The 25,787-nt window shown below is 43.5% G+C and overlaps 1 protein-coding gene across 5 annotated transcripts in view; it reads left to right on the top strand.

Annotated features, from left to right (window-relative positions):
* The window catches only part of dse (dermatan sulfate epimerase), a 144,679-nt gene that overhangs the window by 56,276 nt on the left and 62,616 nt on the right, over positions 1-25,787 (top strand). For all 5 annotated transcript variants that reach the window (XM_063033553.1, XM_063033523.1, XM_063033535.1 and 2 more), the window contains one exon: positions 25,521-25,774. In XM_063033553.1, the coding sequence (XP_062889623.1) occupies positions 25,666-25,774 (109 nt within the window). In that variant the 5' untranslated portion in view covers positions 25,521-25,665. The remainder of the gene's footprint in view (positions 1-25,520; positions 25,775-25,787) is intronic.

Raw genomic sequence — 25,787 nt, 5'->3', positions numbered from 1 at the left:
CCATCACCTCCCTCTGGTGCCTCCCCCTTCCCTTTCTTCCGTGGCCTTCTGTCCTCTCCTATCACATTCCCCCTCTCCAGCCCTTTACCTCTTCCACCAATCAAACACTCACAGCACCTCTTCCTCCCCCCCACCCCCCCACCGCATCTCGGTTTCACCTATACCTACTACCTTGTATTTCTTCCTTTCCTCCCTCACCCCCACCTTCTTACCCAGATGTTTCATCTCTTTTTCCAGTTCGGATGAAGGATCTCGGCCCGAAACATCGACTGACCATAGATGCTACCTGACCTTCTGTGTTCTTCTAGCATTTTGTATGAGCAGCCGGTGCATACCACAAGTCCTGGTTATGCGACCACTGATACCAGGCAGACAATGTCTGAAGAGCATTTTATATTTGTCACAAAATACTCCCAGCGTTCCCTCTTTTTTTTAACAGTTTCAATGACCAACCATTGCTCTGAGCAGGAAATGCTTACATGGCCTGAAAACAGTGCAGCACTTTAACAAAACATTATATTAAAAAAAAACTTCCAGCTGTGCAGCAACAAAGGCTTTGTGCACAGGAGCATTTCAGTTACTGTGTGGCTGTGCACCCGCTCATTTCAGAGGGAACAGTGTATACTGCCCTGAGGTTCATCTTCTTCCCTCCACTAGCCTGCAGGGCACCCTTGGGCAAGGTGTAGCACCTGCTTAACCCCCTGATCAGGGTCACGTGAAGCCATGGGAACTGGTGATGGATGGTCGTATGAGCAGCCGGTGCAGATCACAAGTCCTGGTTATGCCACCACTGATACCAGGCAGGCGATCTCTGAAGAGTATTGATAATGGCCATCTTGCAAAGGCACTGCCCAGAAGTAGGCAATGGCAAACTTCTTCTGGAGAAAAATTTACCAAAAACAATCGTGGTTATGAGACCATGATGCTCCACCCACATCAGAAGACACTGCACGTAATGATGGGATGATGAATTGTTTTCAATGAATCAGATGTCAAAAAACATATTGATATTCTCAGAATGGCTGAAGTAAGTAACAGTTCCCTCCATCAAAGACCCCACATAAGTACGATTTGCTAAATAACTTTCTTTTCTGAATCATTCTATGATTCTGTTAAATTTATTTTGATGTAGTATTTTAAATTACTCAGCTAGGCAGCTTTAGGCTTGCCGTAATTTAATACAGCTCTTTGCCAAATGCGTTCCCTGGTGGTACGGCAAATACCTTATAGTATTGTCCTTCCCAGTTGTTAAGGAGCTAATCTGCTGTGACAGTATTAGTTTAGAACATTCCAATTGTGTGCATTTGGCTATTCCAGAGGAAACTTTACAGATACTCAAAAACAAACCCATGGAAAATGCAGGGAATACTCGACAAGTCGGGTAATATCTGTGGGAGAAGAAAAGAGAGCAAACATTTCAGGATCAGGATCCAAGTTTCATCAGAACCGTGAAAGTGGAAGAACACACTCAGTAGCCACTTTATCATGTTCGTCCTGTACCTAATAACGTGGCCTCTGAGTGTGTGTTCATGGCCTTCTGCTGTAGCCTGTCCACTTCAAGAAATTCTCTTCTGCACTCCACTGTTGTAATGTGTGGTTATCTGAGTTACTATCACATTCCTGTCCACCTCAGCCAGTCTGGCCATTCTCATCTGACTTCACTCATTAACAAGGGGTTTTCACCTATAGAGCTGCCACTCACTGGATGTGTGTGTTTTTTTTTTGTTTTTCACATCATTCTCTGTAAACTCTAGAGCAGGGGTTTCCAACCTGGGATCCACAGTCTCCTTGCCTATTGGACCATGCCATGAACAAAGGTTGGGGACCCCTGCTCTAGAGACTGCTGTGCATTTAAAATCCCAGGAGATCAACAGTTTCTGAGATAGGCAGACACCCTGTCTGGCACCAGCGATCATTCCACAGTCAAAGTCACCTGGTTCACATTTCTTCCCCATTCTGACGTTTGGTCTGAACAACAACTGAACGTCTTGACCGTATCTGCATGCTTCTTATGCAGGAAGTTGCTGCCACATGATGGGTTGATTAGATATTGGTATTAACAAACCTAATTGTTTGGTGGTGAATCTATGGAATTTGTTGCCACGGGCAGCAGTGGAGGCCAAGTCATTGGGTGTATTTAAGGCAGAGATTGATAGGTATCTGAGTAGCCAGGGCATCAAAGGTTATGGTGAGAAGGCGGGGGAGTGGGACTAGATGGGAGAATGGATCAGCTCATGACTCGATGGGCCGAATGGCCAACTTCTGCTCCTTTGTCTTATGGTCTTATGGTCTCTAATAACATGGCTACTTAATGTAAGTGTGCTTAACATTGCACAGAGGGTGGCTGAAGTCAACATGGGGAATAAAAATCAGATTTATTAACAATAATGTATGACAAGAACTTTGTTGTAATACTGCAGCAAAATGGCAAAGATCTTTAAATTACAACAATATATAAACAGTGCAAAGACAAGGAATAACAAAGTGTTCAAGATTCAAAATTGTTTATTGTATTTCTTCAGTACACGAGTGTAAAGGAGAATGAAATGATTGTTACTCTAGATCTGATGCAGCATCAAAAGAACAAACATAAAAATGCAATAAATGTAAAAGTAATCCTATAAAACACAATGTACAAGGAACTGAGCAGGTCAGGCAGCATCTATGGAAAGTAATAAACAGTTGACACACTTCGTCAGGACTGAATATTTTAGAGTTTGGGTTATTTTGGAGCTCTGTTGGACTGCAACCTTGTCGTGGTTTTGCTGGCTTGCGAGCTTCAGTGACCTGGAGGGCTCTGCTGGCTGGAGTCAGGGCTTTATACTTTGATTCTTGGTGGTCAATGTGTTGGGCTGAGACCCTTCTTCAGGCCTGTCATCCTCATTCTGGTGAGGGGTCACGGCCCAAAATGTTGACTGTTTATTCATTTCCATAGATGCCGGGTTCCTCCAGCATCTGCGGGCTTTCTTGTGTTTGTGATGCACAAGGAACTGTTTGAGTGTGGCCGTATATGGATAAGATCAGCTTATCTACATAGACTGATTGTATATTAAGTGATGCTAGGTGCAGGAGTGTCTGTACATGAGGTGACTCTAACGGGAAATGATAAAGTGGACCGTTCAGAAATCTGCTGGCGGAGGGGAAGAAGCTGTCCCTAAGTTACTGAGCGTGGGTTTTCTTGCTCCTGTGCCTCCTCCCTGATGGCGGTAAATATCGTGTACTGAAATGGTAAGGTTAGTTAATGCAGTTTGACACTTGTCAAGTACAGTGATGACATCATCAGTCTGGGACGGAGCAACACATGATGTGAGGGAGCATGGAAGTGAGAATGAGAAATAAAGACACGTTCGGAGCATGAAGCATCAAGTCACGATATATGCACTGTCTATTTCAGTACTAACTACTACTACGTCGACTGAGGCCTAGGGGGCCGGTGTCGGGCACGATGCCGCACTCTCCACTTCTCCCTCATAGTCATAGTCGTAGTCATACTTTATTGATCCCGGGGGAAATTGGTTTTCATTACAGTTGCATCATAAATAATAAATAGTAATAGAACCATAACTAGTTAAATAGTAATATGTAAATTATGCCAGTAAATTATGAAATAAGTCCAGGACCAGCCTATTGGCTCAGGGTGTCTGACCCTCCAAGGGAGGAGTTGTAAAGTTTGATGGCCACAGGTAGGAATGACTTCCTATGACGCTCTGTGTTGCATCTCGGTGGAATGAGCCTCTGGCTGAATGTACTCCTGTGCCCAACCAGTACATTATGTAGTGGATGGGAGACATTGTCCAAGATGGCATGCAACTTAGACAGCATCCTCTTTTCAGACACCACCGTCAGAGAGTCCAGTTCCATCCCCACAACATCACTGGCCTTACGAATGAGTTTGTTGATTCTGTTGGTGTCTGCTACCCTCAGCCTGCTGCCCCAGCACACAACAGCAAACATGATTGCACTGGCCACCACAGACTCGTAGAACATCCTCAGCATCATTCATAGCCCTTCACGCCAGCACCTTCCGTATCTTTATGTCCTTCAGTACTAAGACAGGTTGCAAACACACAACAGTACAGTAATGAGAAGATTGCATATCCCGGATGGTGAGGATCCTTAATGTCTTTTGGAGATGTCCTCAATGATGGGTGGGGTGGGGGCAGTTGTACCTGGGATGGTGCTGGCTGAATGTACCACCCTCATGCAATCCCTGTGATAGACTCGGGATCAGTGACCACAAGCGCTGATAATGCTGTTTAAGAGAGGGTAATGGATGCTTGTTGATCACGGGCGATCTGTTTGGACATCTGTAAGCAGAAAGAGATGAATAATGATGGTGAAAAATATGCTGGGAGTGTGTAATGCCGAACATGGTGGTTACCGGAAATCCAGAGCAAAAAAGAGCGTGAGAAACAGGCGGCATCTGAAGAGAGAGAAAAAAAACTGCTCGGTGGGTTTTCGTCAAAACTGACTGTTTCTGACAAAAAAAACAGGAAATGTCGGTTACTGGATCTTAATGCTGAATTCTGAGGACTATAATTCTCCATGGAAGATTAACTTTCTCAGATTTAAATTAGGTTTTGTTTCTTCTCTGCGACTTTAAATATTTTTCCCTAAAATTTTATATTCTGACGGATGGTTTATTAAATTTAGATTTCGCAATGGATGTAAAGAAAATATGCTTCAAATATGGGAAATCTGAAACTAAACCAGGAAATGTTGAAAACACTAAATAAGTCTGACAGCATCTGTAGGAGGAACAAAGTTAACATTCCAAGTTGGTTCCAAATACAAGTAGACTCATTGCGAAATCTAAATTTAATAAACCATCCGTCAGTCCGGTCCGTTATTGGTCTGTGTGTGGGATTCCTCAGCAGTGCACTGGGGGGAATGGCCACTGAGGTCTTAGCGCTGCACGGTAGCTAATTACAGCACCACCGATCACCAATTGGGGTTTGATTCCTTGCCGGTGTCTATAAGGAATCTGTTCTCCCCATGACCATGTAGGTTTCCACTGAGTGCTCTGGTTACCTCCCACATTCCAAAGACATATGGTTAGGGGGTAGTAAGTTGAGGGCATGCTATGTTGCACCAGAACACTGCACTTCTACAGATGGCTGGCTGCATCAGAGCCTGGTATGGAAACCCAATGTCTTTGAATGGAAGATCCTACAAAAGGTAGTGGATGTGGCCCAGTCCATCTCGGGTAAAGCCCTGCCCACCATCGAGCACATCTACTCTGAGTGCTGTCATGGGGAAGCAGCATTCATCTTCAAGGAGCCCCCAATTACTCAGGGCATGTTCTCTTCTCACTGCTGCCATCAGGAAGAATGTACAGGAGCCTCAGGACTCACATCACCAGGTTCAGGAGCAGTTATTACCCCTCAATCATCAGGTCCTTGAACAGGTATGTTAGTTCAAATGACGAATCTTTTAGAGTTCTTGGAGAAGGTAACAAGCAGGGTGGACAAAAGGTGGGCAGTGGATGTCATTTACTTGGATTTTTGGAAGCCATTTGATAAGGTGCCACACATGAGGCTGCTTAAGATAAAATCCTATGGTGTGACAGGAAAGGTACTGGCATGGATAGAGGAATGGCTGACGGGCAGGAGGCAGCGAATGGGAATAAAGGGGACCTTTGCTGGGTGGCTGCCAGAGACTAGTGGTGTTCCTCAGGGGTCAGTATTGGCACCACTACTTTCACTTTATTTGTCATTGATTTAGATAATGGAATAGATGGCTTTGTGGCAAAGTTTATGGATGATAGGTGGAGGGGTAGGTAGTGTTGAGGAAGCAATGCAATTGTAGCAGGACTTAGACAAAATGGAAGAATGGGCAAAAAAGTGTCAGATGGAATACAGTGTTGGGAATTGTACGATAATGCATTTTGGTAAAAGGAACAATAGCGCAGACCATTATCTAAATGGGGAGAAGATTCAAACATCAGAGGTGCAGAGGGACTTAGGAGTCCTTGTGCAAGACTCCCAGAAGGTTAATTTACAGGTTGAGTCTGTGGTAAAGAAACTGCCAAACACAATGTTGCCATTTATTTCAAGGGGAATAGAATACAGGTATAACAGCAAGGCGATAATGCTGAGCCTTTATAAGACACTAGTCTGGTCGCCCTTGGAGTATCATCAACAGTTTTGGGCCCCATATCTCAGAAAGGACATGTTGTCATTGGACAGAGTCCAGAGGAGGTTCATGAGGACGATTCTGGGAATGCAGGGGCTAACATATGGGGAGCATTTGGCAGCTTTGGGCCTGTATTCACTGGAATTTAGAATATGCGTGGGAAGATCTCATTGAAGCCCACTGAACGTTGAAAGGACTAGATAAGGCGGATGTGGAGAGGATTTTTCCTGTGGTGGGGGTATCCAGAACTAGAGGACACAGACTCAAAATTGAGGGTTGACCTTTTAGAATAGGGGTAAGGGGGATCATTTTCAGCCGGAGAGTAATGAATCTGTGGAATGCTCTGCCGCAGACTGCAGTGGAGGTCAAGTCTGTGCATACATTTAAGGCAGAAGTTGATAGTTTCCTGATCGGTCAGGACATCGAAGGATATGGCGAGAAGGCTGGTGTAGGGGTTTCAGTGGGATCCAGGATCAGCCATGATGGAATGGTGAAGTAGACTTAATGGGCTGAATGGCCTAATTCTGCTCCAATACAGTGGCACGCAAAAGTTTAGGCACCCCGGTCAAAATTTCTGTTACTGTGAATAGTTAAGTGAGTAGAAGATGAACTGATCGCCAAAAGTCATAAAGTTAAAGATGAAACATTCTTTTCAAGATCTTAAGCAAGATTAGTGTATTATTTTTGTACAATTTTAAAATGGGAAAAAAAGGAAAGGAGCACCATACAAAAGTTTGGACACCCGAAGAGATTTGAGCTTGCAGATAACTCTTTCCAAGGTGTCAGATCTTAATTAGCTTGTTAGGGCTATGGCTTGTTCACAGTCATCGTTAGGAAAGGCCAGGTGATGCAAATTTCAAAGCTTTATAAATACCCTGACTCCTCAAACCTTGTCCCAACAATCAGCAGCCTTGGGCTCCTCTAAGCAGCTGCCTAGCACTCTGAAAAATTAAAATAAATGACGCCCACAAAGCAGGAGAAGGCCATAAGAAGATAGCAAAGCGTTTTCAGGTAGCTGTTTCCTCAGTTTGTAATGTAATTAAGAAATGGCAGTTAACAGGAACGGTGGAGGTCAAGTTGAGGTCTGGAAGACCAAGAAAACTTTCCGAGAGAACTGCTCATAGGATTGGTAGAAAGGCAAATCAAAACCCCCGTTTGACTGCAAAAGACCTTCAGGAAGATTTAGCAGGCTCTGGAGTGGTGGTGCACTGTTCTATTGTGCAGCGACATCTGCACAAATATGACCTTCATGGAAGAGTCATCAGAAGAAAACCTTTCCTGTGTCCTCACCACAAAATTCAGTGTCAGAAGTTTGCAAAGGAACATCTAAACAAACCTGATGCATTTTGGAAACAAGTTCTGTGGACTGATGAAGTTAAAATAGAACTTTTTGGCCGTGATGACCAAAGGTATGTTTGAAGAAAAAATGGTGCAGAATTTAATGAAAAGAACGCCTCTCCAACTGTTAAGCATGGGGGTGGATCGATCATGCTTTGGGCTTGTGTTGCAGCCAGTGGCACGGGGAACATTTCACTGGTAGAGAGAAGAATGAATTCAATTAAATACCAGCAAATTCTGGAAGCAAACATCACACTGTCTGTAAAAAAGCTAAAGATGAAAAGAGGATGGCTTCTACAACAGGATAATGATCCTAAACACACCTCAAAATCCACAATGGACTACCTCAAGAGGCTCAAGCTGAAGGTTTTGCCATGGCCCTCACAGTCCCCTGACATAAACATCATCGAGAATCTGTGGATAGACCTCAAGAGCATTGCAAGCAAGACGGCCTAAGAATTTCACAGATCTAGAAGCCTTTTGCAAGAAAGAATGGGTGAAAATCCCCCAGACAAGAATTGAAAGACTCTTAGCTGGCTATAGAAAGTGTTTACAAGCTATGATACTTGCCAAAGGGGGTGTTACTAAGTACTGACCATGGAGGGTGCCCAAACTTTTGCTTGCTACTGTATCTCATGGTCTTCACTCTGATGCATTATTTTAAGCTCAATGGAGGAAAAGTTAGGGGAAATGACAGAGGTGGGTAGTTTTTTTTTGAGTGGTAGGTGCCTAGAATGTACTGGTGGTAGAGGCAGATATAACAGGGATACTTAAGAGACTCTTAGGTACATGAATGAAGAAAAACTGTGGGGGGGTGGTTAAGGCCTGTATAGGGGGGAACAGTTTGGATCAAGGGTCAGCTTTATTTGTCATATACACTTATATGTATTAAGAATTTGCTGTGGTGTGTTGGTGTGACATTCAACACCAAAACAACATTCAACAATTATAAAAACTTTTATAAAAATTAAAGTTGAGGTTAAAATATGGATATAGAATAATAAATCACAAACACAAGAAAGTATGCAGATACTGGAAATCCAGAGCACTACGCACAAAAAGCTGGAAGAACTCAGCAGGTCAGGCAGCATCGAAGGAAATGAGTGAACAGTCAATGTTTGGAGCCGAGACGCTTCATCATGATATAGAATAAAATGTGTTTAGACACAAATATACGCACACACATAAATACCAGCATAGATTGACAAAGGAATAAGTTAAAAGAACAGCACAACATTCTGGGCCAAAGAGCTTGTACTGTACTGACACGTTCTAGGATCTATGTCAGTAGTTAGTTATTAGATTTATCTGAGAATGGTAGGGTGGGGCAGATTACAAGGGAGGTGGGGAGAGACAATGTTATAAAGGAATTTGAGACCAGCAGTAGGAACCTTTAAATTGCTTAATCTTGAGTCAATGAGCAAGGGACCAAACCAAGAAAGTTCATTCCTCTTTGTGATTGATAACACCTCATTCTCTTTGTTTGCAAGCCAAGTTAGCATACTAAGGTGGATGGCTCCAGTACTGCATAACTTTTGCAATCACAGAGGATACTTAATCTTCCTGAAGGTGTTTGCAGTTTCAAAATAGAAGGGGTGGCACAATAGCATGCTGGTTAGCACAGCAGTTTACAGTACCAGTGACCTGGGTTCAATTCCCGCTGCTGTCTGTAAGGAGTTTGCACGGTCTCTCCATGACCACGTGGGTTTCCTCCGGGTGCTCCAGTTTCCTCCCACAGTCCAAAGATGTACCAGTTGCTGGGTTAATTGTTCATTATAAATTGTCCCATGATTAGGCTCGGGTTAAGTCGGTGAATTGCTGGGGGAGGGGTCAGTGGTTCGGAAGGGCCTGTTCTGTACTGTACTTCAATAACCAAATAAATAAAAATAAGAAAGTTGGGGAAGTAAAGTTAAAACAGTGAGACACTGGATGCAAAATTAGCCACAAGATGTTCTGAATATTTTCCCTTGAATTATGGATGCGGCTCAGGCAGGTGGGGCTCTTTAGCCTTGGACGGCAGCCCGCCTAGGGGAAGGAAAACTCTGAATTTAAACCTCCACTGCCTTGCAGCCATACCCACCCATGGGAAAGGCTTCAGGAGTAAACCCCGAGGAAGAGATCTGGAGCTGGGGTCCCTAAGGCAGTTCACTCTGGCAACCTCTGCCACAACACTGGTTCTTCAAACCTTCCCACCCAGGTTTGTGCCCTGGAGAGGACACAGTCCACCTGGGATCGATGGCTGCCTACTATGGATGTGGTTGTCGTTACTGACGTACAGTATGTTGTGAAATTTGTTGTTTTGTAGCAGCAGTATAAAGTTCAAAGTTTGAAGTAAATTTTGTTATCAGAGTACATTTATATTGTCATATATAACGCTGAGATTAATTTTCCTGTGGGCATTCTCAGCAATCTATGGAATAATAGCTATAACAGGATGAATGAAAGATCATCCAGAGTGCAGACGACAATGAACTGTGCAAATGCAAACATAAATAAAAGATGATAACATGACTGTGATACAGCCAGACAATATACTCCCCAATACAACTCTATAAAAGTTTGTCAAAGTTGTTGATGTCATACCGGATCTCCGCAGTCTCCTAAGGAAGTAGAGGTGCTGTGGGGTTTTCTTCACCGTTACTTTTACGTGCTGGGTCCAGGACAGATCGTCTGAAGTAGTAACACCCAGGAGTTTGAAGTTACTAACCCTCTCCACTTCTGATCCTCTGATGATTACTGGCTCATTGATCTCTGGTTTCCCTCTCCTGATGTCTACAATCGGTTCCTTGGTCTTGCCGACATTGAGTGAGGGGTTGTTGTTATCACACCTTCAGCTAAAATTTGCATCACCACCTTTGATTTGGCCCACAACAGTGGTGTCACGAGTAAATTTGAATATGGCATTGGAGCTGTACTTAGCATCAAAGTGTAAAGCGAGTAAGGCAATACTGTGCTCAGCACACAGCAATACTTAAAAAGTGACTATAAGTTTATTTTTATTTTCTATTTAGAGATGCTGCATGATAACCAGCCTTTTTTTGGCCCAACAAGCCTGAGCCACCCAGATGCACCCACTTGACCAATCAACCTACGAACATCTTTGGAGTGCAGGAGGAAACTGGAGCACCCAAAGGAAACCCACACGGTCGTGGGGAGAGCGTACACACTCCTTGCAGGCAGTGGCGGAGATCGAACCTCTGGTGCTGTGATAGCCTTACGCTAACCACTACACTACCGAGCCTCCCTAGTTACAATAAGAAATATAAAAAATAAGCAATCAATAAATACTGCAAACAGCAAAGTAGTGTTCATGGGTTCATTGTCCATTCAGAAATTTGATAGCGGAGGGGAAGAAGTTCCTCAGATGTTGGGTGTGTGTCTGTCCTGTACATCCTCCCTGATGGTAGTAATGAGAAGAGGGCTTGCCCTGGAGGATGGTGAGGGTCCTTCATGGTGTATGTCGCCCTCTTGAGGCATTGCCTTTTGAAGATATCCTTGATGCTGGGGAGGCTCGTGATTCAGCTCGCTGAGTTTACAAACCTCTGCAATGTTTTCTAATCCTGTGCAGTGGTGCCCCAATGCCGAACAGTGATACAACCAGTAAGAACGCTCTCCACTTTACATCTGTAGAAACTTGCGAGAGTCTTCGGTGACATACCTAATCTCCTCAAACTCCGAACGAAATATAGCCTTTGGTGTGCCTTCTCCATAACTGCATCAATATATTGGGCCGAAGGATAGATCTTCAGAGGCGTTGACATCTAGGAACTTGAAACTGCTCACCCTTTCCACTGCTGACCCGTAGATAAGGACTGGCGAACGTTCTCCCCACTTCCCCTTCCTGAAGTTCACGGTCAATTCCTTGGGGTTACTGACATTTAAAGCATTATTCCCGATCAGCATGATTGCATGATCCTACTGTCAGGGACTGAACCCAGGTGTGGAGGAACGATATATCATGACAGTAGGACCCAGTGATCACACTAACCCGGAATAGCTTTAAATAATCACAGTATGTGGAAAACCCGCACCAGTCAAAATAAACTTAACAAGATTAAACAGAAAGCACAAAGGCCTTACTGACTGCATGATACACCAGTCAACAAATTCAGGTGCACAGGCCTGCAGGGTTAAGACGCGTACTGCCAGTTTTATTACACAGAGATTGGTAGGTGCGTGGAGCAGACTGTCAGGGGACTGGCGGAAGCAGACACGATTACTGTACGTTGTTTAAGAGGCTGTTAGACACATGAATATACATGGCAGGTAGGGATATGCGTCATGACTAGGCAGCAAAGAATTGGTTGAATTCAGCATTTTGAGCCGAGGTGCCTCTTTCTGTGCTGTAGAATTTTCTAGGGATAGGGTTCCTCTGATCCTCACCTACCACCCCATGAGCCTCCACATCCGACTCAGCATTCTCCCCACCTTCCGCCACCTTCAACGGAATTCTATCACCAAACACATCTTTACCTCCCCCCTCAACTCCATTTTCTACAGAGATCGCTCCTCTGCAATTCTTGTCCATTCACCCCTCCCCTCTAATCTCTGTATCCCTACAATCCATGCAGATGACAGAAATGCTACACCTGCCCATTTACCTCCTCTCTTACCTCCATTCAGGGCCCCAAAAAGTCCTTGCAAAAGTGAGGCAACATTTAACTTGCAGATCTGTTGGGTTGTCTACTGTATCCTGCGTGCCTCTTCTACATCGATGAGATCCAAAGTAAATTAGGTCGAGCACCTCTGCTCCATCCACATAAAGCATGATTTCCCAGTGACCAACCAGTTTAATTCCGATCCCCATTCCCATTCTGACATGTTGGTTTATGGCCTCTTCTGTGACAATCAGGCCACTCTCAGGGTGGAACATCATAGTGGTAGTAGTAGTAGTCATACTTTATTGATCCTGGGGGAAATTGGTTTTTCATTACAGTTGCACCATAAATAATAAACAGTAATAAAACCATAAATAGTTTAATAGCAATATGTAAATTATGCCAGGAAATAAGTCCAGGACCAGCCCATTGGCTCAGGGTGTCTGACCCTCCAAGGGAGGAGTTGTAAAGTTTGATGGCCACAGGCAGGAATGACTTCCTATGACGCTCTGTGTTGCATCTCGGTGGAATGAGTCTCTGGCTGAATGTACTCCTGTGCCCAACCAGTACATTATGTAGTGGATGGCAGACATTGTCCAAGATGGCATGCAACTTGGACAGCATCCTCTTTTCAGACACCACCGTCAGAGAGTCCAGTTCCACCCCCACAACCTCACTGGCCTTGCGAATGAGTTTGTTGATTCTGTTGGTGTCTGCTACCCTCAGCCTGCTGCCCCAACACACAACAGCAAACATGATCGCACTGGCCACCACAGACTCGTAGAACATCCTCAGCATCGTCCGGCAGATGTTAAAGGACCTCAGTCTCCTCAGGAAATAGAGATGGGTCTGACCCTTCTTGTAGACAGCCTCAGTGTTCTCAACACCTCATATTCTATCTGGGTAGACGAAAGAACACATACCAATCCTCATGGAGGGATCAGAAATGGAGAGAGTGAGCATTTTCAAGTTCCTGGGTGTCAAGATCTCTGAGGATCAAACATGGACCCAATATATCGATGTAGTTATAAAGAAGGCAAGACAGTGGCTATACTTTATTAGGAGTTTGAAGAGAATTGGCATGTCAACAAATAACACTCAAAAACCTCTACAGATGTACTGTAGACAGCATTCTGACAGGCTGCATCACTGTCTGGTATGGGAGGGCTACTGCACAGGACCGAAAGAAGCTGCAGAAGATTGTAAGTCTAGTTAGCTCCATCTTGGGTACTAGCCTACAAAGTACCCAGGACATCTTCGGGGAATGGTGTCTCAGAAAGGCAGCGTCCATTATTAAGGACCTCCAGCACCCAGGGCATGCCCTTTTCTCACTATTACCATCAGGTAGGAGGTACAGAAGCCTGAAGGCACACACTCAGCGATTCAGGAACAGCTTCTTCCCCTCTGCCATCCAATTCCTAAATGCACATTGAACCCTTGGACACTACCTCACTTTTTTTTTAATATATAGTATTTCTGTTTCTTGCACATTTTTTAATCTATTCAATATACATATACTGTAATTTATTTATTTATTCATTTATTATTTTTTTCTCCTCTATATTATGTATTGCATTGAATTGCTGCTGCTAAGTTAACAAATTTCACGTCACATGCCGGTGATAATAAACTTGATTCTAATCTTTGCGTTCACCAGCAACTTTGATGTGTGTTGCTTGAATTTCCAGCATCTGCAGAATTCCTGTTGTTTACTGATTCTAATCTGATGCTGATTCTGATTCTGGTCGAGTTTCCAGCACTGAGTCTGGCCTGGTGTATCTGTGGAATCCTTTGCCATAGCCAGCCATAGAGGGCAAGTCTTTGGGTATATTTAAGGTAGAGTTTGCAAGATTCATGATTGGTCAGGGCATGAAGGGATTCAGGGTGATTTGGGACTGAGAGGAAAACTAGATTAGCCGTGATAAAATGGCAGAGCAGACTCGATGGGCCAAATGGCCTTATTCTCCTCTATCTTATGATCTTATGACAAGCCGGCATAATTTTAAGGTGTTTGGAGGAAAGTATATGGGCAATGTCAGAGGTACCATTTCTATACAGAGTGGTGAGTGCGTGGAACACCCTGCTAGGGGTGGTGTAGAGGCAGGATGCATTAAGGCCATTTCATCAACTCTTAGATGGGCACGTGGATGAAAGAAAAATAGAGGGCTATGTTGGAGGGAAGGATTGATTGATCAGACTAGGTTTAAAGTTTGGCACAACACAGTAGGCCACATGGTCTGTACTGTTCTGTAATTTTTGACTATCACTAATGTTCAGAAATACTGTAAAACATCAAGATTAATGTAATTAATTAAATGATTTTAAATAATAATAAATAAAAACCCTAACACTAATGTGTGGTTTGTGTCAAAACAAATCAGCAAGGGTCTGCTAGGGCTTTGATCAGGCCTACATCAGTGGTGTTGCCAGCAAATTTGCTTATGGCGTTAGAGCTGTTCTTAGCCGCACAGCCCGGGTGTAAGGCAGACAGCCTTGCGGTGCACCCGTGCTGATAGAGATTATGGAGGAGATATTTTCAATCCGAACTGACTGGGGTCTGTAAGTGAGGAAATCAAGGATCCAATTGCACAAGCAGATACTGAGACCAAGGTCCTGAAGCTTACTGATTAGTTTTGAGGGGATGATGGTGTTGAATACCAAGCTGTAGTCAAGATAGAGCATCCTGGTATACGTATCTTTGCTGTCCAGATGTTCTAGGGTTGAGTGGAGTGCCAATGAGGTTTCTTCTGCTATGGACCTGTTGTTCTGGTAGGGAAATAGAAGCAGATCTACGTCACTTCTCAGCAGGTATCGGAAGGATAGGAAGGTAGGCAGAGGGGGAGGCGTGGCTTTATTGGTAAGAAATGATATTAAATCATTAGAAAGAGGTGATATAGGATTGGAAGGTGCAGAATCTTTATGGGTTGAGCTAAGGAATAGCAGGAGTAAAAGGACCCTGATGGCAGTTATTTATAGGCCTCCAAACAGCTGCAGTGATGTGGACTACAAATTACAACTGGAAATAGAAAAGGCTTGTCAGAAGGGCAGTGTTATGATAATTGTGGGGGATTTTAACATGCGAGTAGATTGGAAAAATCAGGTCGGCACTGGATCTCAAGAGAGAGAATTTGTGGAATATCTGCGAGATGGCTTTTTAGAACAGCTTGTTGTTGAGCCCACTAGGGGATTGGCTGTACTGGATTGGGTATTGTGTAATGAACCGGAGGTGATTGGAGAGATTGAGGTGAAGGAACCCTTAGGAGGCAGTGATCATAACATGATTGAGTTCACTGTGAAATTAGAAAAAGAGAAGCCGAAATCTGATGTGTCGGTGTTTCAGTGGAGTAAAGGAAATTACAGTGGCATGAGAGAGGAACTGGCCAAAGTTGACTGGAAAGAGACACTGGCGGGAAAGACGGCAGAGCAGCAGTGGCTGGAGTTTATGTGAAAAATGAGGAATGTGCAAGACAGGTATATTCCAAAAAAAGAAGAAATTTTGGAGTGGAAAAAGGATGCAACCGAGGTTGACAAGAGAAGTCAAAGCCAAAGTTAAAGCAAAGGAGAGAGCATACAAGGAAGCAAAAATTCGTGGGAAGACAGAGGATTGGGAAGTTTTTAAAACCTTACAAAAGGAAACCAAGAAGGTCATTAAGAGAGAAAAGATTAACTATGAAAGGAAACTAGCAAATAATATCAAAGAGGATACTAAAAGCTTTTTCAAGTATATAAAGAGTAAAAGACAGGTGAGAGTAGATATAGGACTGATAGAAAATGATACTGGAGAAATTGTAATGGGAGATGAGGAGATGGCAGAGGAACTGAACAAGTATTTTGCATCAGTCTTCACTGAGGAAGACAGCAGGATACCGGACACTCAAGGGTGGCAGGGAAGAGAAGTGTGCACAGTCACAATTACGACAGAGAAAGTACTCAGGAAGCTGAATAGGCTAAAGGTCGATAAATCTCCTGGACCAGATGGAATGCACCCTCGTGTTCTGAAGGAAGTAGTTGTGGAGATTGTGGAGGGTGATCTTTCAAAAGTCGATAGATTCTGGCATGGTTCCAGAAGACTGGAAGATTGCAAATATCACTCCGCTATTTAAGAAGGGGGCAAGGAAGCAAAAAGGAAATCATAGACCTGTTAGCTTGACGTTGGTGGTTGGGAAGTTGTTGGAGTTAATTGTCAAGGATGAGGTTACAGAGTACCAGGAGGCATATGACAAGATAGGCAGAACTCAGCATGGATTCCTTAAAGGAAAATCCTGCCTGACAAACCTATTACAATTTTTTGAGGAAATTACCAGTAGGCTAGACAAGGGAGATGCAGTGGATGTTGTATATTTGGATTTTCAGAAGGCCTTTGACAAGGTGCCACACATGAGGCTACTTAACAAGATAAGAGCCCATGGAATTACAGGAAAGTTACATACATGGATAGAGCGTTGGCTGATTGGCAGGAAACAGAGAGTGGGAATAAAGGGATCCTATTCTGGTTGGCTGCCGGTTACCAGTGGTGTTCCACAGGGATCAGTGTTGGGGCCGCTTCTTTTTACATTGTACATCAACGATCTGGATTATGGAATCGATGGCTTTGTGGCTAAGTTTGCTGACGATACGAAGATAGGTGGAGGGGCCGGTAGTGCTGAGGAAACGGAGAGTCTGCAGAGGGACTTGGATAGATTGGAAGAATGGGCAGAGAAGTGGCAAATGAAGTACAATGTTGGAAAGTGTATGGTTATGCACTTTGGCAGAAAAAATAAACAGGCAGACTATTATTTAAATGGGGAAAGAATTCAAAGTTCTGAGATGCAACGGGACTTGGGAGTCCTCGTACAGGATTCCCTTAAAGTTAACCTCCAGGTTGAGTTAGTAGTGAAGAAGGCGAATGCAATGTTGGCATTCATTTCTAGAGGAATAGAGTATAGGAGCAGGGATGTGATGTTGAGGCTGTATAAGGCGCTGGTGAGACCTCACTTGGAGTACTGTGGGCAGTTTTGGTCTCCTTATTTAAGAAAGGATGTGCTGACGTTGGAGAGGGTACAGATAAGATTCACGAGAATGATTCTGGGAATGAGAGGGTTAACATATGAGGAACATTTGTCCGCTCTTGGACTGTATTCCTTGGAGTTTAGAAGAATGAGGGGAGACCCCATAGAAACATTTCGAATGTTAAAAGGCATGGACAGAGTGGATGTGGCAAAGTTGTTTCCCATGATGGGGGAGTCTAGTACGAGAGGGCATGACTTCAGGATTGAAGGGCGCTCTTTCAGAACAGAAATGCGAAGAAATTTTTTTAGTCAGAGGGTGGTGAATCTATGGAATTTGTTGCCACGGGCAGCAGTGGAGGCCAAGTCATTGGGTGTATTTAAGGCAGAGGTTGATAGGTATCTGAGTAGCCAGGGCATCAAAGGTTATGGTGAGAAGGCGGGGGAGTGGGACTAAATAGGATAAAATGGATCAGCTCATGATAAAATGGCGGAGCAGACTCGATGGGCCAAATGGCCTACTTCTGCTCCTTTGTCTTATGGTTTTATGATATGTTTCATTACCAGACTCTATCCACTTCACCCCTGTGGATGATAGTCATTCTTAGGCACCGGTATAGCTGAAGCCTGATTGAAGCAGGTGGTACGTCATGCTGCTGAAGTGAGAGCTTAAAGATATCAGTGAACTGATTAGCACAAGTCTTTAGTACCTTGTCTGGGCTGGATGTTTTTCATGGATCCAACCTCCTGAAGGATGCTGGCATATTGAGGAAAGCTGCCATAGTACAGCAGCGTCCATCATTAGAGATCCCCACCTCTCAGACCATGCTCTCTTCTCGCTGCTGCCATCAGGTAGAAGGTACAAGAGCCTCAAGACTCGCACCAACTGGATCAAGAACAGTTGCTACCCCTCAACCATCAGGATCTTGAACAAAATGGGATAACTACGCTCACTTGCTCATCCATTAAGATGTTCCCACAAGTACAACGAATGATCTCACTTTAAGGATTCTTTATCTTGTTTTCTCATGTTCTCATAATTTGTGTTTGTATAGCTTGTTGTCTTCTACACTCTGGTTGATCTTTCATTGATCCTGTTATCGTTATTCTATAGAACTGATGAGTATGCCTGCAGAAAAATGAATGTCAGGGTTGTATATGGTGACATATATGTACTTTGATTATCAAATTTACTTTGAATGTCGGCCTCAGAGACAGAAATCACGGGATCATTGGGGGTTGTGTGAGTTTGTGATGGTTCCTCCAGGTTTTGATAGTCAAAGCGAGCATAGAAGGCATCGAGCTCATCTGGAAGTGAAACAGTTGAGATATGTTTAGGAAAGGTGTTACGTAAATGCATTTTTGCCCCTTAATCCAAGTCAGATGTCTTTCACCACCAACGTAGCCCTCTGAATTATTTATTATTTTTAGTTATAAACAGGAAACTGAGCACTCTATTTTGAGATTCTCTGGAAAGATGTGCTCCAGGAGTAGGAAGGAATAGACAGTGTTATATAAATCTTCCATTCTCAACATGTGTGAAGTGATCTTTCTGGGCTAATGAAACCCATTATGTAAGTCAATGGTCCTGCATTATTCATATGTTTCTTGCAAACATAGTGCATTCACTATATTCATTGCCAGACTTTGTGGGCAAGAAAGAAAAGACAAATCTAATTTGATGTAACTGGGACAGACACACTTACACTCATGCTCACTATCACTCTCTCACACTCACACTCTCACTCACATACTCTCACTCACACTCTCACAAACTCACTCTCATTCTCACACACACACTCTCTCACTCACACACTCTGACACTCACACACACAGTCTCACTCACACTCTCATTCACAAACTCACATTCTCATTCTCTCTTTCTCACACACACACACTCTCTCACTCACACACTCTCGCTCACATACTCTCACTCACACTCTCACAAACTCACTCTCATTCTCTCTCACTCACACACTCACACTCTCTCACTCACACACTCTCACACTCACACACACACAGTCTCACTCACACTCACTCACAAACTCACATTCTCATTCTCTCTTTCTCACACACACGCACACACACTCTCTCACTCACACACTCTCACTCACATACTCTCACTCACACTCTCATTCTCTCTTTCTCACTCACTTTCTCACACACACTCGCACACTCTCACTCTTTCTCACTCACTCTCACTCTTTCATTCTCTCATTCTCTCTCATTCTCACTCTCTCACACAGCCACAACACACAATGCCGGAGGGACTCAGTAAGTGAGACGAGTTTTTTTTGCAAACAGTGAAATGGGCTGACATTGATGGCAATGCACAGAGCTGTAGCCTTGCATTTGAACTCTGTTTGACTGAGATATTAATGTTTTTGGGTAACTATTTGCCCAGAAGGTTTGTGACTATATTCTGTGTACCCTTCGATTTACACTCAATGGCCACTTTATTAGGTACACCCTTAATGTAAATATCTAGGCAGCCAATCATGTGGCAGCATGTCAATGTATAAAAGCATACAGACATGGTTGAGAACAATGTTCCCTCTAATTTGTAACGACCAGTGTGTGCAAAAATCTTGTCCTGTGCAATTTTTTGTCCAGTGACAACAATGTGTGCACGGAATAATTTCTTCAATAAAAACAGTATAAATAAGCCAATTCTAAAATCTGCGGGCAAATTATTGCAAACTCCACGTTGTCAAAGCCATCTGTGTCAGAAACCAGAAAAGGAAATGTGATTGTGTACGATTGTGAAATATACTTAACATGCCAATGAGGTAGAGGGTGACAACCTTTCGTGTGCAGTTTAAATTCTTTGTGCGCTAGGAGCAAAAGATGTGTGCACGCGCACGCCCTAGAAGGAACTTTGGTCGAGAGATTCAGTTGTTGTTCAGACCATCAGGATCTCAAAACAAAGTGGGTAACTTCATTTGCCCCATCATAGAAATGTTCTCACAAGCTATGGACTCACTTTCAAGGACTCTTCATTTCACGTTCTCAATATTTATTGATTATTTATTTATTTGTTTATTTATTATTTCTTCTTTTTGTGTTTGCACTGCTTATTATCTTCTGCACCCTGGTGAACACCCTAATTGAGCAATGTTTCATTGATGCTATCATGGTTATTATTCTTTCGATTTATTGAGTATTCCCACAAGAAAATGAATCTCAGAGCTGTATATGGTGACATATATGTACTTTGATAATAAAATTTACTTTGAACTTTGAACATCAGAATAGGGAACAAATGTGACCTAAATGACTTTGACCTTGGAATGACGTGCCGGACAATGTAGTTTGAGAATTTCAGAAACTGCTGATCTCCTGGATTTTCACACACAATGTGTGTCTGTGTGAGTGAGAGTTTGGGTGTTTGGGTGGGTGGGTGCGTGAGAGAGAATTTCCAGCATCTGCAGAATTCCTTGTGCTTGCGGGAAGAAAGGGACTTGTTTTGCCGTTGTTGTTTTGGTGCTATTGTGTTGTCGTTCGTGTTGTTCTGCTGAACATTGTGGGTGTTTTATTTTGTAACTTCAAAATATTAAACTAATTCAAAGGAAGACACAGGAGACCAAAACGTGAGTCTAACTTTGGCTTTTACTTTAATTGAGACTTGTGCAGATCATGTGGTTCTGTGATGACGTATGCACATATTTATACATATAACCCAAAATTAATAATTTAAACAAACAAGAATGCTTAATCAACCGCTGTGTACATACACCTATTGTTGCCTCTGGACACATCTTCAGTGATGTTCCTGGAATCACTGGGTGTTTCGGGTCTTTCAACATCATACAGCCTCCTCCAGGTGATCCAGCCGGGGCTGATCAGACCCCAGCTTGTGTCCAGATGGCTAGCTACTTATGACTCCATGGCTCCCCTCTTTTGAGCCACAGCCATCTTGAGGCCCTCTCTGCCGCATCGGTGGTACTGCGGATGGCTCTCCTCTTCCTCTCTCCCTCGATGCCCAAAATGCTGAAGGCTCTAACTAAAGAATGGGCTACAAATCCCCTACAACCAACCTCCACTGGGAGACACCTCGCTCTCCATCCAGCCTGCTGACAGTTGCTGACCAGTCCTGCGTACTTGGAGAGCTTCCTTTCAAAGGCCTCCTCCACGCTATCTTCCCATGGGGCTGTCAGCTCCAGCAGACTCAGACTGCTTAGTAGACTCAGACACTAGGACAATCAAGCTGGGGTCTGATTAGCCCTGGCTGGGTCACTTGGAGGTTGTATGATGTTGAAAGACCCGAAACACCCGATGATTCCAGGAACATCACTGAGGATGTGTCCAGAAGCATCAATAGATGTATGTACACAGCGGTTGATTAAGCATTCTTGTTTGTTTAAATTATTAATTTTGGGTTATATGTATAAATATGTGAATTGCATACGTCATCACACAACCACAACCAATATATATATACAAGATTATTCAAATATTATTGAAATAATAAATACACAACAGTGGGCATGCTATGTTGATGCTGGAATATGTAGCAAATTTTGTAGGCTGCTTCCCACCCTCCGGACGTCCTTTGTTACTTGTTAACGCAAACAACACATTTCACTGTGATTTTCAATGTCCATGTGATAAATAACTGAACCTGACTCTGAAGCAGTGAAGTTAGAATGCTGAATGCAAATGTTGGAGGAACGCTAGTTTCCGGAGAGTTGTTCACATTAATTGTGAATGAAATTGTGAATAAAACTATGCAAAGAAATTAGGTGAATTTGACATTATGACTTTTAGATCTTAAGACCGTAAGATATAGAAACATAGAGACATAGAAAACCTACAGCACAATACAGGCCCTTCGGCCCACAGATTTGTGCCGAACATGTCTCTACCTTAGAAATTACTAGGCTTACCTACAGCCCTCTATTTTAATAAGCTCCATGTACCTATCCAAAAGTCTCTTAAAAGACCCTATCGTATCCGCCTCCACCACCGTTGCCGGCAGCCCATTCCATGCACTCACCACTCTGCGTAAAAAACTTACCCCTGATATCTCCTCTGTACCTACTCCCCAGCACCTTAAACTTGTGTCCTCTTGTGGCAAACTTTTCAGCCCTGGGAAAAAGCCTCTGACTATCCACACAATCAATGCCTCTCATCATCCTATACACCTCTATCAGGTCACCTCTCATCCTCCATCACTTCAAGGAGAAAAGGCAGAGTTTACTCAACCTATTCTCATAAGGCATGCTCCCCAATCCAGGCAACATCCTTGTAAATCTCCTCTGCACCCTTTCTATGGCTTCCACATCCTTCCTGTAGTGAGGTGACCAGAACTGAGCACAGTACTCCAAGTCGGGTCTGACCAGGGTCCTATATAGCTGCAACGTTAACTCTCGGCTCCTAAACTCAATCCCATGATTGATGAAGGCCAATGCTCCGTATGCTTTCTTAACCACAAAGTCAACCTGCGCAGCTGCTTTGAGCGTCCTATAGACTCGGACCCCAAGATCCCTTAATCCTCCACAATGCCAAGAGTCTTACCTTAATACTATATTCTGCCATCATACTTGACCTACCAAAATGAACCACCTCACACTTATGTGGGTTGAACTCCATCTGCCACTTCTCAGCCCAGTTTTGCATCCCATCAATGTCCCGCTGTAACTTCTGACAGCCCTCCTCACTATCCACAACACCTCCAACATTTGTGTCATCAGCAAATTTACTAACCCATCCCTCCACTTCCTCATCCAGGTCATTTATAAAAATCACGAAGAGTAGGGGTCCCAGAACAGATCCCTGAGGCACACCACTGGTGACCGACCTCCATGCAGAATATAGGAACAGAATTAGGCCATTTGGGCCATCGAGTCTGCTCTGCCATTTCATCAAGGCTCATCCTTTTCCCTCTCAGCTCCAATTTCCTGCCTTCTCCCCGAATCCCTTCATGCCCTGACCAATTAAGGATCTATCAATCTTTGCCTTAAATATACATAAACACTCGGCCTCCACAGCTGCCTGTGGCAATGAATTCTACAGATTCTCTTAAACAATTCCTCCTTATCTGTTCTAAAAGGATACCCTTCTATTCTGAGGTTGTGTCTTCTGGTCCTAGACTCTCCCACCACAGGAAACATCCTCTCTACATCCACTCTATCAAAGCCTTTCATTATTCGATAGGTTTCAATGAGGTCACCCTTCATTCTTCTGAATTTTTGTGAAAACAGGCCCAGAGCAATCAAACGTTCCTCATATGGCAAGCCATTCAAACTTGGAATCATTTTCGTGAACCTCCTTTGAACCCTGTCCAGTTTCAGCACATCCTTCCTAAGATAAGGGGCCCAAACCTGCTGACAATACTCCCAAGTGAGGCCTCGCCAGTGCTCTATAAAGTCTCAGCATTATATCCTTGCTTTTATATTCAAAATGTTGTATTCCTTTGGTTTCTGTGCATCTTGATTTACAGCATCTCATTTGCCACAGCACTGCTCCTGATAAACTGTACACTAGTCATGTTTCCACTGTACACCAGTCATGTTTCCTTCATTAGTGGAGAAATCAAATAATGATCTGTCTAGCATTTTGTACGCCCACCAAGGACACCCCTCTGCAATGATATTCTGCTAAAATAAATCACAATAGCCGTGTCCTGCAGGTTGAAGGGTATTTTCCACCTAAACACTAATTTCATGTGTTATCAACCACAACAGATTCACACTGATAAACGCATGTATTAATTTATCTCTCGATTGTAAGACAAAGGAGCAGAATTAGGCCATTCAGCCCATCAAGGTTCTCCTGCATTCCATCATGGCTGATTCATTATTCCTCTCAACCCTATTCTCCAGCCTTCTCCCCTTAACCTATGGCACGCTTACTAATCAAGAAACGATTAACCTACTATTTAAATATATCCAATGACTTGGCCTGCACAGCCATCTGTGGCAATGATTCCACATATTCAGCACCCTGTCACTAAAGAAATTCCTCCTCATCTCAATTTTAAAGGGACGTCCCTTAATTCTGAGGCTGTGCCCTCTGGTCTTGGATTTTCCCACTATAGGGAACATCCTTTCTACATCCACTCGATCTAGGTCTTTCAACATTTGATAGAGTTCCAGATTTGGGTGAATAATGTTTTCTACTCTAATTCACTGATGTTAAAGAAAAAAAAATCAGTTAAGTCTTCCTATTTTTATTCCAATTTCTTTCTGGAGAAAAACTAAAAAGTCCAAAAAAGACTACTACGTTTTCTCCTCCTTTCAATTTTCCCTCCTAATTCATTGCTTTGGTGATGACTTATCTTTTACCGTCAGGTCACTGGTCTGAGTGCTACTGGTACCATGTAACCCAGTACTACCTGTCGCATGGTCGGGTGGTCGCCGACTAAACTGGCTTCCCCCACCAGGCTTGCCTGGTGAGGAGGGTGGCTAGACACCATGCAGGACGAAACACAAGACCTGTCAAAGGACGGATGAACCCTCTCATAGGGTCAACAGCCATCTAGCAAACACGTGCCGTGAAGCGTGGAAAGGGCATTCCTTGCACCGAAGCTTGGTCTGGCCATTCGCTGGAACAGAACTTCTTCCAGCCGTCCTGGACCCCACCGTGCCGCTGGATCCGGGAGGGGATATCAAGAGGGCGGATCTAGACCTGTGCAACCCCCTACTCACCTAAAATCCACTCACACACATGCTGTTCCTTTCTGAAGAGTGGGGTATAAACCCCACTAGCTGACTGAAAGGAACCATCATCATCATCCTATGGGAAGGATAGCCAGAGAGAGAGAGAGAGAGAGATATTAGAATAAATTCATTTCTGGGCAGTGATTAAGACAAACCAAAAGATTTGGAGTGCCTAACATTGTTAGTCATTCTTGCTATGAATTGTGAGTTTACAGTGATCCTCAATTAGCACATTACTGATGGAGCAATTCATGCCTATTTTTGATTCAGCAAATAAAAAGCTGAATGTTGGATTAGACTGGATAATTTTTATTTTCTTTGCAGTTTAACAATTTATACCTGCTTGTATTTTATATAACGACCTAAATACATGTAATTGTTCAGTATGTTTCCCAGGGGTCAGAGTATGTATATGCAATTGTTCCTAGTGGTTACATGTACTTGTATTATTCTGGAAGTTTCTTTGGTGTCACATTATTTGAATAAGGACTATCTGATTGGTTAATTCTTATCTACAAATTTGAATGGAATGCCTCTTATCTGTGGTATAAGAAGGGCTGAGCATGTTGGCCCACCATCTTTCACCTTAGCTTCTTCTTTCCCTTCCCCTATTTGCCTCTCACTATTCCCCATTTTCAACTCTCTTCCCTTTTTTAGCGCTTAGTGAAATGATCATGAAGTTTTATGCCTCGTGACTTCTGAAAGAATGTCAGATCAGAACTGTCAGACTCCAACACAATAAAGTCAAGCAATCTGATGATTTTTACACTGCATTATGCTCACGATATTTTTCTCCTTCAAAGGCTCGTCAAGGATGCCGCATGGGATGAGGTTCCACTCGCTCACTCACTCGTGGGTTTTGCCACTGCTTATGACTTTCTGTATGACCATCTGAACAAAACTCAGCAGGAAAGATATTTAGAAGTCATCAGTGACGCCTCGCAGTACATGTACGAGAAGTCTTTCAGTCGTGGATGGGGATTTCAGTATCTACACAATCATCAACCCACCAACTGTGTGGCCTTGTTGACAGGAAGCCTGGTCCTCTTGAATCAAGGTACGTTGTGCTG

Source organism: Mobula hypostoma, chromosome 2 (genome assembly GCF_963921235.1).
Source record: "Mobula hypostoma chromosome 2, sMobHyp1.1, whole genome shotgun sequence".
Classification (NCBI taxonomy): Eukaryota; Metazoa; Chordata; class Chondrichthyes; order Myliobatiformes; family Myliobatidae; genus Mobula; species Mobula hypostoma.
The sequence above is the reverse complement of the archived record's forward strand: the minus strand, read 5'-3'. Positions and strand labels throughout refer to the sequence as shown.